General features: G+C 36.1%; 1 protein-coding gene across 6 annotated transcripts in view; it reads left to right on the top strand.

Moving 5' to 3' along the window:
* Zyx (lipoma-preferred partner zyxin) overlaps positions 1-14,201 on the top strand; it is a 305,332-nt gene that overhangs the window by 180,173 nt on the left and 110,958 nt on the right. For all 6 annotated transcript variants that reach the window (XM_017608115.1, XM_017608122.1, XM_017608135.1 and 3 more), the window contains one exon: positions 8,133-8,451. In XM_017608115.1, coding sequence (XP_017463604.1) covers positions 8,133-8,451 — 319 coding nt within the window. The remainder of the gene's footprint in view (positions 1-8,132; positions 8,452-14,201) is intronic.

Raw genomic sequence — 14,201 nt, 5'->3', positions numbered from 1 at the left:
AAAAAACGTTTTTTGTTTCGCAACACTTTAGCCTATTTTTTAAGAATTTGGTTAATCGCTTATGAAGCTTGAATACATTTTCTGGACACACTCTGCAAGACCTTTCCAACAATATCTCAAACATGTCGATTGGACGTCTGGATAAAAACTTCCGAATCTCGTGTATATATAAGGGAGTCATTTCAGCATGCTACTGTGGCTGCTTTCGTCACTCGCGCGCACTGCCGTTCGCTGTGATGTACATACATATATAGATAAATAAGTACTTACTTATGCAAGCTTATATACATACATATCGTTACCTTAATAGAGAAAGGCCCTAACTTATATACTCGCTAAAATGCAAAAAAGCCGCAACTAACTAAAAATTTTAATTGCTTAAAATGATGTGGGGACTTAGAATTCGATGAAATGCATCATAATTAATCAAAAGGTAATTTTGAATTTTTACTTAGCTACGGATTTTTGTATTTCAGCGACTATATGAGTTAGGGCCTTTCTATATTAAGGTAACGATATGTAGATTTTGATATTATATTTTCCAATATTTCACACACAATAAATATTTATATACGATAGGAACATTTACCATGATCGTCTACCTGGTACTGTGATCAAGAAAGAATGAATAAATGAAAAATTATGCGTTATTCAGTATATCTTGAATCATGAATGAAAATCTATTCTTCATTCGAAACTACTTGAAAGATGAATACAAATTTATTCGTTATTTGAAATTACTTGAATGAAGAATGAAAATTTATTCTTTATTCGAAATTACTTGAATGATGAATGAAAATTTATTCGTTATTTGAAATTACTTGAATGAAGAATGAAAATTTATTCTTTATTCGAAATTACTTGAATGATGAATGAAAATTTATTCGTTATTTGAAATTACTTGAATGAAGAATGAAAATTTATTCTTTATTCGAAATTACTTGAATGATGAATGAAAATTTATTCGTTATTTGAAATTACTTGAATGATGAATAAAAATTTATTCATCCTTCGAAAGTGCTTGAATGAAGAACAAAAATTTATTCGTCATTCAAAATTCTTGAAATGATGAATGAAAACTTATTCTTTTTTTTTATTCAATTATTCATTTTCCTGATAACGCCCATCTCTGGTACGTACATATGTAAAAAAGTAGGGACACGAATTCTTGACCAGTTTTGACTATTTTCCTTTCTAGCTAATTATATAGTACTTAACACCATATGAATTCACAATTCAAACTTTGTAGAGAAGTTAAAAAAATCTCACAAGAACAAACTTTGTATTTGGGCGATTCCACCGTCACGTGTTGGACATTTGTACAGAAGCAATTTTCTTTTTTGTTTAAATTTAAGTATAAAGTACAGAACAATTCTACATTTTTATAAAGCTACACCTAATTGACTATTAGAAGAGTTATTACAAAATACGAAAAAAATTCCAGCTTACTTTTATATGGGAAAAATCTGTTTTATTTCTTCTGTCACGGGTGAGAGAAAAAAAAGAACCCGCTTTTTGGAGCAGATATATTTTACGGAAGCTCTGCGAATTTATTTCACTTTTGTGTGTGAACTTTATGTCTTATAATAAAACATTGAACTCAAATAAAGCAAAAACTACAAAAAAAATGATGGCTTTATTATACAAAAAATCCGAAATTCCTCTGTCACGAGTGTGACAACGTTTGTCACGGGAAGGACACCCACAAGTTTTTATATGAAAAGGAGCCTTTAGTGTGGTCCATATATAAAGATTACTTATTAAAAAATATAAGAAGCCAAGTAGGGGTTAAATACATTCACGTTTTATCTTATGATGGTGCCTTTTATATAGAAGAAAATGCTTAGCACCGTCAGCAAAAAAAATATTAAAAATGAACGCGATATCCTAACGTCTTGAAATTTTCACTTTTACGTACTTAAATTTAATGGACTACAAAACTGCATACTTAAAAATTCTAAACAAAAAGTTTAAAATTTTTGGGTGTAATTGTTAAAGTTTGCTGAATTTTTATAATTTTTGTAAGAAGTTTGAAATGTGGATTTATGTGGNTATAAAGCTACACCTAATTGACTATTAGAAGAGTTATTACAAAATACGAAAAAAATTCCAGCTTACTTTTATATGGGAAAAATCTGTTTTATTTCTTCTGTCACGGGTGAGAGAAAAAAAAGAACCCGCTTTTTGGAGCAGATATATTTTACGGAAGCTCTGCGAATTTATTTCACTTTTGTGTGTGAACTTTATGTCTTATAATAAAACATTGAACTCAAATAAAGCAAAAACTACAAAAAAAATGATGGCTTTATTATACAAAAAATCCGAAATTCCTCTGTCACGAGTGTGACAACGTTTGTCACGGGAAGGACACCCACAAGTTTTTATATGAAAAGGAGCCTTTAGTGTGGTCCATATATAAAGATTACTTATTAAAAAATATAAGAAGCCAAGTAGGGGTTAAATACATTCACGTTTTATCTTATGATGGTGCCTTTTATATAGAAGAAAATGCTTAGCACCGTCAGCAAAAAAAATATTAAAAATGAACGCGATATCCTAACGTCTTGAAATTTTCACTTTTACGTACTTAAATTTAATGGACTACAAAACTGCATACTTAAAAATTCTAAACAAAAAGTTTAAAATTTTTGGGTGTAATTGTTAAAGTTTGCTGAATTTTTATAATTTTTGTAAGAAGTTTGAAATGTGGATTTATGTGGTTCTGGTTAGGTAATATGCTAGACATTTATCAAAAAAACTATAAACATTAGATTAACAAAATAAAAAACCAAAAGGGGTCAAAATGTAACTTAACTTAATCAGCTGACCACAAGGGTATATAGATAAGGGACGAGTTCGCGCATCCCCCCTCCTCCCCTGCGTCCACCTCAATAAACAAATAAAGCTTATCAGCCATGTAAACCTACCTCTGACAACTGTCCCACACATAGCTGGCACGGGTGAGACATGCTTCTCTGTTGAATTATTCTTATCAACGTGGAAACGACAATGCAATTGTGGTAAATATTTGTAATGAATTTCTAACATTAACAGTAACAAACGCGAAACACAACGTCAACTTCTGTAATTAAATATAACAACTTTTACGTTTTTTGGTCACGGGTGGGACAAGACTAAGACTGCTCAATAATAACTCATAATATAGATTAAGCACTCACAAAATTTAACATATAAAACAATTTTATTAAAAGCAGATGAGTTCTACTATATATTTTTCTTACCAAACACTTGAATTATGAATCGCAAATTATTTGAAAGTGCATTCAACACAGCCTACTTTAAACACAAAAAAAATTTACTTAGAACTTGATATCAAAACGTAAAAAAAGGTAATAAAAATGCATTTTAAGCTTTAATTTGTTATTTTTTGGTTGATTCAAGATTTTCACACGCTTTGTTAGTTTTATAAAGAAAATAATTTTCGCACTGATTTCCATTTATAATTTATATTATATTAATAATAAGGATGAAGTCTGGTAACTCTGTTAACAAATAGACGTGCAACTTTTGATACTCTGAATTAAATAATAAGAAATTCAAAGAAATTAACTGGCAAAAACATCTAAATAAGGTGCAATGCAAACTCTTAAACCTGAGATATAACGTCATTATCATTACGAGCATAAATAATGCTTTGGGAATCAACTACGATTAAAAGAGCACCAGCATTTGCCACCATTGGTCTTGTACCTGTTGAACTGTATCCACGAAGCTGATTTTCAACCAGAAGGAACCTCAACGCGAAATGACAGCAACAGCGACAGGGATGTCATCCGCAACTCCAAAAAAATGCTTGTTGAAATCTCTCCATAAACAACTGTAGGCGTAAAAAATAAATCAGTTCGAAGTTTAGACGTAAGTGAGCTAATACGGCTCATGCAAGGCTTGCTGGATGAGAAGTTGCAAAAGTTGGCTACAAAGAAAGATCCGTTGATGGTGTCGTCTAAAGTTGATAGTCTGGCAGAACATGTAAAGCAGTTAACTGAAAAAAATAACAGATCGCTGGAGATAGAGCTAAGCATGCTGAAAAAAGCAGCGAGAGGATAGAAATGACAAGTTTCATTGAGGATTCTAAATGGAAAAATCTTATATTCAAAGGAATTGATAAAGAAAAATTTCGGAGAAAGTTGTGAAGCAGATCTGCGAGGAGAAATTGGGAGTGCAAGCTAGTAATATTCGAGGCGTGAGATTGCTGTACGTGCGAGGAACTATAATGGCAGTCAGGGCTGAATTTTCTACAGAGGATGCGGTTCGTGGCGTTTTCAAGAACATTAAAAAAACTGGCGGGCACAACTACCTCACACATTGTCAAACATGTATGGAAACAGTTTAAATGATGTAAATTTTGATTTTAACCATTTATGAACAAAAACAAATGTTATGAAAGCCAACGGAAAAAACTAACAAAAGATAAAACATATAATTTGAACAAACAAAACAGCACTGCAAGGGGAAAGGTAAACAAATGTGAAGGCATAGTTAATGAAAAGGAGGTTATTGACACTAAAGAATTTAAAAATTTAACTATACTCTCTTATAATATACACGAACTGAGGAATAAATCTTTGCACCCAGAATTTTTTCAATACATCAGATCTTTTGATATTTTTGTCTTGATAGAAACACATATATGTGAGGATAAGGTTGAGATGTTTAAAAGGTATTTTGGTGGTTCTGAAACTTTTTGGAAAGCTTCTGTTCGTGTTAGTCACTATGGGAGTGGTATGCGGAAATAACACAAACTTAAAAAAACTGAACTATCAGTGGAACTTTAGAAACCTATGTGTAGTAGATACCATATTGATAAAAAAAGGAATTGAACAATTAACATTAATTCCTGTGTATATTCGGCAGGCAGAATGGCAAAAAGAAGTAAATATTATTACATCATTTCTCCTAGAAACCAATGTCATTAATGCTATTTCAATAGGGGATTTGAATGCCAGAATTGGTGAGTGTCAACAAAAAGTTGATGGTAGTAATCAGCAAAACATGTGTTGAAAAAATAAACTCAAAAGACCAGATCGAAAATGCAAGAGGGAAGGTTTTACTAACTCTGTGTGAGGATTTCGGGTTGATTGTTTTAAACGAAAGCACGAAAGGAGATTTAGGGCGGTATTGTCACTTGCGAAGCGAATGAATTTGGCGAAGCGAACGGTTTGGCGAAGGGAATTAAAAGGCAGAGAAGGTATTAAAAGTATGCGCGATGCGAAGAACTTGCACAAGCTGGTAAAAGCGAACACTCTTAATGCATATTTAAGTTGCGCCCGCCTATCCATTCGCTTCGCCAAACCGTTCGCTTCGCCAAATTCATTCGCTTCGCAAGTGACAATACCGCCCTTAGAAGGTAATTTTACGTTTGTCAGTCAAGTGGGTGAGTCAGTAATAGATTACTGTTTGGTTAATAAAGATACGTTTATGAGTGTGATATAGAGCTTTGAAGTGGAATTTAAAAATTGGTCGGATCATATACCAATCAAACTTACGCTTGGTAAATAAAAAAAAAAAAGGTTGGAAACATGTGAACTGCTGCCTTAATTAAACTGGAGTGGCCAAACAATAGAAAAGTATCACGAGAATCTACATAAAAAGGTAAAGGACCTTGAGAAAGTAGAAAGGACACTAGAAATACGAGATTTAGAGGAAGCTTTTGACGTTTCTTCGGTAAGGAAGCAACCAAAGTTTAAAACTGCGACAATAAATGAGGGTTCGATGAGAAATGCAAGGAGGCGAGAACCAAATCTCTTCAAAGCTTACGTGCTCTCAAAAAATATCACGAGAATCTCTAAAGAGGTAAAGGACCTTGGGAAAATAGAAAGGACACTAGAAATACGAGATTTACAGAAAGCTATAGAGGTTTCTTCGGTAAGGAAGCAACCAAAGTCAAAAACTGCGACAATAAATGAGTGGTATCTTCAAAGCTTACGTGCTCTCAAAAAATGTTTCAAATGTTTCAATGAAAGTAATAACTTAAAGTACCTGGAAGCGAATAAATTTTATAAAGAAGTGTGAGAGGAGCAAGGAAACCTGGTATAATGGTCTTCTTGAAAAAATCAATGCGATTAACGATAGTGCCAGATGGTGGAAACTAGTAAAAAGATAAAAGGTGGAGTTTTCAAAATTATCGCCGGAATTACATTAAATGTTTTTAAGGATTATTTTGTTGTTGTAGGTGTTTTTTCCAAGCTTTAACGTATTATTTTTGTTTTTATTTAATTTTGGTACATTTTTTTTTTTAAATATAGTTCATTGTTTAGCAAAACCCGTGTAAACCCAAGTTTTCAGCTTTGTGCAATATTAAAAAATTCAACAAACTTTCGTACAAATTTCGAGCTTTTTTAAAAAATCTAAAAAAACAACCGTAATTTTTAGCCATTTGAAACTTGTACTTTGTTCCACTAGAATTCAATGGGCTACAAAACTGCATATTCAAAAATTTTTACGAAAATTTGTACAATTTATTTATTTTTTTAATTGCATAAATTTTTAAGGCAGTGCCACTCGATTGGTACATTTGTACAATTTTATATTGGGCTATTGGTACAAAATAAAAAAAATTGGGACGATACAGCAATCTTCTATTGAAAAATTTCAACAAATTACACAGGTTTACAAAAAAAAGTGTATGCATATTTAACCAAAGCTATTTATCCCTATGTTATTCGACATGCTGCATGCGAATCAGAGGTCCGTTAGCCTCCATCTCGTCAGGTTCATGGTCATTTGAAGGTCAACTAGCGAAAAATTCATTGAATAATTTCAGGTTCAATAAAATTCACCCTAATTTGACCTTGGGATGACATTGTCATGACCTCTAGATGACCTTGAGAAATCAAGGGACCCCCCATACTCGGTTTCAGCGACAACAAAAACAAATTTTTTTATTTTTATTTAATAAATTGTTTGTCGTATTTGACCTTCAAATGACCTCGAAGCTGACATTATGGAGTGTAACGGACCTCGGGTTCGGGTTCACCGAATTTATAACCTTATATATATGAATTTTCAGGTTTATTCAATGAATTTTTCCTTACTTGACCTTCAACTGACCACGAACCTGACGTGATGGAGACTAACGAGCTTCGGATTCGCATTCAGCGTGTCAAATAACATAGGGATATATAGGTTTGGTTTAATATGCATACACTTTTTTTTTGTAAACCTTTGTTATTTCGCGTGATTGGGATAAAGTTTTCTGTATTCACACAATTGGGATACGATTTTCACCAAATTTCGGCACGAAATATGCTCTATTAACTATTTATTGAGACAAAAACGAACACCAAAGTAAAACAAAATAATCGGAGGATGCCAGATATTTCATTATAATTTAAAATTAATTTGAAAGACATGAACATTTTTGTCAACCTTTGATCGGTTTGCAAACCACGCCACACACGTTTAAATCTCAACCGATCGTTTCAATTTGTTGTCCGTTTGTAGCCTGATTTAGAGATAGATTTCGGGACCCACGGGATATGCGGTACAATTCTGAAAAACGTCGGGATGGGCAGGTTCGGGACTTAAAAATCGAATTTCGGAATGGGCGTGATCGGTGTGACACTGCCTTTGAACTTGTATTTATACGGAAGATGTTAGAGAATGAACTATAAAAAACTAACCAAAATTAAATAACAAAAAAAAACATATTTGAAAACTGGTCAAAATTTGGTGCCGCTATAATTTTTTCGACTGCTGTACATATGTAAGTTCACTATGATTACTCGGTCGTGCTATCATAGTACAACAATGCCACTAATATTTGACTAACCAACAACATACGGGCACGAACTTCCAAATTTAAAATTCTGGCTACGGCCCTGTCCGTAATGACCCATACGTTTTTAGAATCTTTCCTTCGAATACACGTAAGAATTTCAGTAATTTTTAATATAGCTTTGCATTGCAGGCATTATTACTGGGATAAAGTCACAACATTTTTGATTACCTAACTTCGGCATTATAACGAAGACAGCAATATTATTTGGTTATTATGTATAAATTAAAGGCAAATCATCATATTATATTTGCAAGCTTCGCTACAGTCCTCATCTATTTGAAATATAGTCTGTTGCATACAAATTTACCACATAAAACTATTACTATTTTAGAGTTCGTCGACATATGAATCTATATATGAACCAATAATTCCACGCCCAGCTAGTCAACTTTCATCGCATGCAAACTACTTAAATTATGTACCATACGTCAACGGTCCACAGTTAAATACGAGTGAAAGTGGAGGAAATATATCAACAATCGGATCCATCAGTACCAGCGGTTGCAACACACCATCATTCTCTAGTATAGAAGCTAGTAGTGCTGATGATAATTCAAAAAGCTCATGCCAACAAAAGGAGAGTGAGGTCGAAGCATTGACTGATTTTTTAGTACATTCCCTCGATACAGGAAGTAGGGTAGAAAATTTTGGTAAGTACTTTTTTGAAGTTTAAATATATTTATAATAACACGTAACGTAGGTGTACACATCCAGGGTCTAATTCGGAATTCATGGTAGTCTGATTTTCCGCGAAGTCTACTAAAATGTTACAAGTGAATCCGAATAGTAACGAACGTAGCATGTTTTGAATAGGTTCGCAGCGACTCTGATTCAGTGATTACTTTTTCGTAGACTTGATGAATATCAGATTACGATGGATTCAACAAAAGCCTTTATCGTCCTCTGGCGTACTTTTCTTTTTTCTTTGTCGGACCCAGGCACAAAACAACTTGTGCAAAAAACAACACTGGGACTACGTGACGTCCATTATACTGTTTTCATGTCCCTTTTAATCTGTTCTAAATCTGGACGATTTACGTCTCTCAACACAGCGCGGCGAAATGTCTCATACCTTATTCTTGCAAAGGCGGGGCAGAAGCACAAAAAGTGTTCCACCGTCTCATCCTCCTCCCAGGCAGGATGGGCAAATGGAGTTTTCATGTACGCCTATGGCAGTCAGGTGTTTGTGCCACGAGCCCCGTCTGCTCAGTGAGAGCAAAAAACTAGATAGATCTTCTGAAATTGAAGGCAACATGAGTTTTGCCCACCTGCAGACCCTCGATACTTCTCTGCAGGTCTTTTCCAAGATTCGGCGGATTATGAATATCTGATTTCTAGTGGATTTATTAGTTCGTTGACGGTGGCCTTTATCCTTTTAAACTACACATTTGACAAGACCTTACAGCCGACGGGTAGCGACAACGCTACGTCAAATGCAGAAATAACACAAACAGTAAGCATAGGTTTGTTTGTGTGAAATACGAAAATGACAGTTTCGAAGTTTTATGCAGTCAACTTCAATACCTAACGCGTTGCCGCCGCGTTATTTCGATATGCTTCATACAAATTTTATGGGCACGGGAATTATTTGACACCAGTCAATGCTTACGCTTTTATTTAGGTATGGCAGCTACAAATATATCGGGACAGATAAGTAGGTGTTAAATAGCTCAGATATTTCAACACATCGCACAGTGTATCGACTATGTGGAACCAGTGGAAATAATAATTAACGTGCACTGACTGCACTGAAACTTAACATTTGCTCTACTCATTCTTAGGAATAGCTAATTATGAAATATGGTAAATATTTGATAATTGCCACGCCCTCCACTCCTGTGAGCGGAAACATTAAATTTCATCCGATTTCGATGTAATTTAGTTCTCTTGGATTTGGAAAACCTAAATATAAAATATGGGCAAGATTGTATCACTACAACGTCTACAACTCGCAAAATATGTGGGTCCAACCATTAAGTGTGATGGAATTTTGGTTAATTTTTGTTTTCTGCTTTCCACTCCAGAAATACAAAGGTTACACCAAAGCACATTAAACAGGTAGTAGTAGCAGGGCTGCAGTTTGGATTTTTTTCTATTTCGTGAAAAACCTGAACTGTCAAACTTTGCTACATTCATATACACATTCACATACACATACATTAGCATCCTTTTTGCTTGCTTTTGATTTGGCATTATAGGTTTCTCCAGCAGCAACAAAATACATGCCAGGGTTGTGTTTGCTCTACTGCTATTACCTGTTTACGCGAAATAACGCAAAAATAAGGAGAAAATGAAAACATTAAGAAAATCGAAAATTACATATATTTGTAAAGTCCCGCGAAAAGATCCAATTATATGCTCAAAAGCTACATGCAATTCTCTAAAACATGAGTCTATTTCAAGACCTAACGAACGGGTACTCACATTTTTTGCTAACAATTTTTAGCATGCACGCGCCTAAACTGATTAGGCGATATCGCGATATCCACCTGCGCCCATATAGTCGAAACTTTGTTCATCGCTGCCATGGGGTGACTCCGCATGCCGGACATATGCTGGGCATATTTCAGTCTATCCTGTTGAAGTAGGAATTTAACCTGCTACATTACCTAGAGCGGAGTTGTGCTAATGTAGTACGAGTCTCCCGAGGCAGACGAAGTTCTACAGGTATGAGTTTAGCCTATAGTGGCGCGGGTCTCCCGAGGCAGACAAAGTTCTGTCCCGTCCACGTCAGGTAGTTGTGTGCCCAGAACGTCATTCACAGGCCGAGAGTCTATATAAATCGAAGCCGACTCCCTGTGAATTCCGTTCAGGGCCTGTCTGTATGCAGTTGAGTCCAGAGGTTGTTTGATGATCCTCGTTAGTTCGTAGAGGTGCCTCCTGACGTGCCTTGGCGAGTGATCTTCTGCAAACAGTTGTGTGTTCGGGTGACCACGTGTGCGGAACCCTACTAGAAACTGCTTGCAGAGCATTGTGTTATGCTTCCTGATGGGGAGCATCTGAGCCTCGTCGTGTAGGTGGTGTTGGGGCGACATCAGAAGGCATCCAGTCGCGGTCCGGAGTGTCGTGTTCTGGCAAATCTGTAACCTCGTCCACTGCGTTCTGCTAGACAGTGGACACATGGGCGCTGCGTATTTTAGAACCGGCCGGCAAATTACCTTGTATGTTGCCAGCAACGTTTCTTTGTCTTGTCTGCCCGATAATGGCATCTCGGAATGGAATTGCTAGTGCTGCCGGCCAGCGACTTGAGCATTTTTTTGCGGCTCTGTACTCTGTTGACAATTGCGGTTGTGTGCGCCGAGAAGGAGAGCATACTGTCGAAGGTGACTCCAAGGATTTTTGGGTTATTCGGTGTCGGTATTGGTTCCCCATCGAGTTGAATACCTAGTTGCAGCCTGACTTCTTTCGTGCAGGTGGTGAATAAGGCTGCCGAAGATTTTGTAGGGGAGAGGGTTAGGCTTCTTGCTGTGGAGAAGCGAGAAAGCTCGGCGAGGTAACAGTTTACTTTCGAGCACAAGTCATGAATTCCATTCCCAGAAGCCATTATTGAGCAATCGTCAGCACAAGAGACAATCGAGACTCCCTTGAGGGAGCTTAGAAATATGCTAATTAAACAGTAGTGGGGATAGGATACCATCCTTTGAAACCCTCTGTTTAATTTTTATTGGTTTTCTGTTTTTGTCTCTGAAGGTTACTGACGAATGTCGACTACTCTGATAATTCGCCGACGACCGTTTTAGTCCCTGTGGGAGAGAGGAGGCCTCAATATCTTCTAGTAGCGTGGAGTGACTGACGGTGTCAAACGCCTTTGACAGATCCAACGCTACTAGGAATGTTCTCTCACTGGGCGGTTTCGGTTAAGGCCAAGAGTTATCTGGGTATTTATGGCGCTAACCGCTGTTGTTGTGCTATGCACTCTGCGGAAACCATGCTGATGCTTCGCTGAGGTCTGGTGGTTTGTGTAGCGGAAGAGTCGAAGGGTCTCTAGTGTCTTCGCTACCGGGGAAAGGAGGGTTATCGGTCGATAAGACTCTCCTTTGTTGGACGGTTTCCCCAGTTTAAGCAGTGGGACCACTCTCCTCATTTTCCAGTTGTCTGGAATGATGAGAGTGGCCATAGGCCTTGGTTAGATAGTACACTTCCGCAGGACTCAAATTTTTCAGCATCAGCTTGTAAATTCCGCCGGGTCCTATGGCGTTGGAGGCTTTCACCTTCCCGATGGCTACCCTTACCTCGCCGCTGGTGAAAAAAAAGAGGCGCACTTGGTGTTGGCAGTTTGCGATGTCTTCTGGTCACTCGACGTTTGGCATTGTCCGCCCGAGGATGTGTAGTGTACCTCAATGTGGTGGATTCCTCCTCCTCTCTATATATTCTATACTAGCACCTTCTCACTATTTTACTTACACTACACTAACCCTTATGCCTTTATTAAATGAGTTGAATAAATCGGGGTTGATATATGCGTTACCCGGAAAAGATCTTTCAATTATTTCGATCAACCAACATTATTACACGGCGATCCTGCCAAAATATTTCTTTCCAAGGTACTGATATATGTTCCAAGTATGAACCAAATCGGTCCAGCTGTTTAGTAGTTTAGTGACATACAATATACAGAAAACTCTATGGAATTGTGAAATTGTGACATCTCAACTGTCTTAATTTTTTGGCAACAACAGCAAAAAGTTTTGAATTTTTTTTAATCGAAAAACCATCCGCACAGAAGGATTGATTGATTGATTTATTCATTTTTCTTTCAAAATAAACATATGTATGTAAATTACAATATTAACTTAACATAAATTATAATAAAATATTAAAAGAAAGAAAAAGTAAGGCATTCTGTAAAAAGTATTAATATTTTAGTATCGAATGCCGTCTCAAGAGGAATTTAATGCACATTAACAAAAGTGTGTGGGGTGAAATTCAGAATAAACTATACATTGTAAGATAAATTTAAATTTAATTAAGTTGGTTTATGAAAAAGCGGTGTACATGCTCATGAGATTACATATTTAGTTCAAGTTTACTAAGTTGTAGGGTTCAGCAAAATTTTGATGTCGTCGTGTGATTGTTCTAATAAAAATGATTTAACCTTTAATAAAAATGTACGCAAATTTCTAATGACTCGTATAGAACCAGGTAGCGCATTGAAAGCCTTGCAAGAAACAATACTGAAGAAGTTACTGAAGTGAGTTGTGCGAGATGTGGGAACATAAACAAGTCCGTGTGAATTTTGCCTTAAATTGTAGCTATCCGAGATCAGGCTATGCAAATAACCACAGCGAACGAAAAATATCTTTAAAGCCTTGTAGTAGTACATATGCTTTACGGGAAGAATTTTCAGGTTTCTAAACAGGTCGATGGTGTGATGAAGACGATTTGCATTCGATATTTTCCTTATGACACATTTTTGAATAGTTAGAAGCTGCTGGATTCTACTATAAGATGTACCTCCCCAACAGCTTATACCATAGTCTAGCTTTGAGTGGACCAACGCGTAGTAAATAGTTTTAAGAGTTGCGTTTGAGCAAATCTTTCTCAAGCTATAAAAGTAACGAACGGTACATCGCATGTAGGACTTTAAACGAGATATATGAGTAGACCAACTTAAGTTATTGTCAACAGAAACACCCAGGTACTGAAAGTCGCTGACTTCTTCAATAGAGAAACACTTTCCACAAACAGTCCTTATCAAAACTAAATGATGTTTCTGAACACAGCATAGCATTTAGAGCGTAGCGCTTGCAGTCAGCGGCATGAAATACTATGGCTATTTCAGGTGACATTTTTGGATGTAGATTGAAATACATTATCTTAGTTTTCTTGCTAACAATAAGCTTATGTTCAGCAAACCATGCCCTTAGCAAATGTACATCATTATTTACGCCAGCTACCAAATCCAGATAGTTCGATGAACCATACGCAATGGCCAGGTCGTCTGCGAAAGCCGTAACTTTTCCAAAAAATGGTAAAGAAAAGATCGAGTTCAGATATACCAAAAATAATATTGGGCCCAAAACAGATCCTTGAGGTACTCCTAACTTGATTGTAACAGGATTACTTAAACTGCTACCAACCTTTACTTGCTGCACTCTCCCCGATAAGTAAGATTCTAACCAATTATAGAAAAAACCACGGAAGCCAGCGGAAAACAATTTATGAAGTAAAATTTTGTGGTCTACCATATCAAACGCTTTCGTTATATCAACGAACAATCCAGCACAGTTCTTTTTGTTGTCAATTTCCCTATATATAAAGGAACAAAAATCCAACAGGGCATCTTCTGTTGACCGCCCATTTCTGAATCCATATTGCATAGGGCTAAAGAAGTTCTTATTTTCAAGAAAAGAAAGAATTCTGCATTTAACTAGTTTCTCAAAAACTTTAGAAATAGAGG

This window comes from Rhagoletis zephyria, unplaced genomic scaffold, assembly GCF_001687245.7.
Source record: "Rhagoletis zephyria isolate East Lansing unplaced genomic scaffold, Rhagoletis_zephyria_1.1 Rzeph_scaffold_00175, whole genome shotgun sequence".
Taxonomy (NCBI): domain Eukaryota; kingdom Metazoa; phylum Arthropoda; class Insecta; order Diptera; family Tephritidae; genus Rhagoletis; species Rhagoletis zephyria.
Note: the sequence above shows the minus strand (reverse complement) of the source record. Positions and strands in the feature narration are given on the sequence as shown.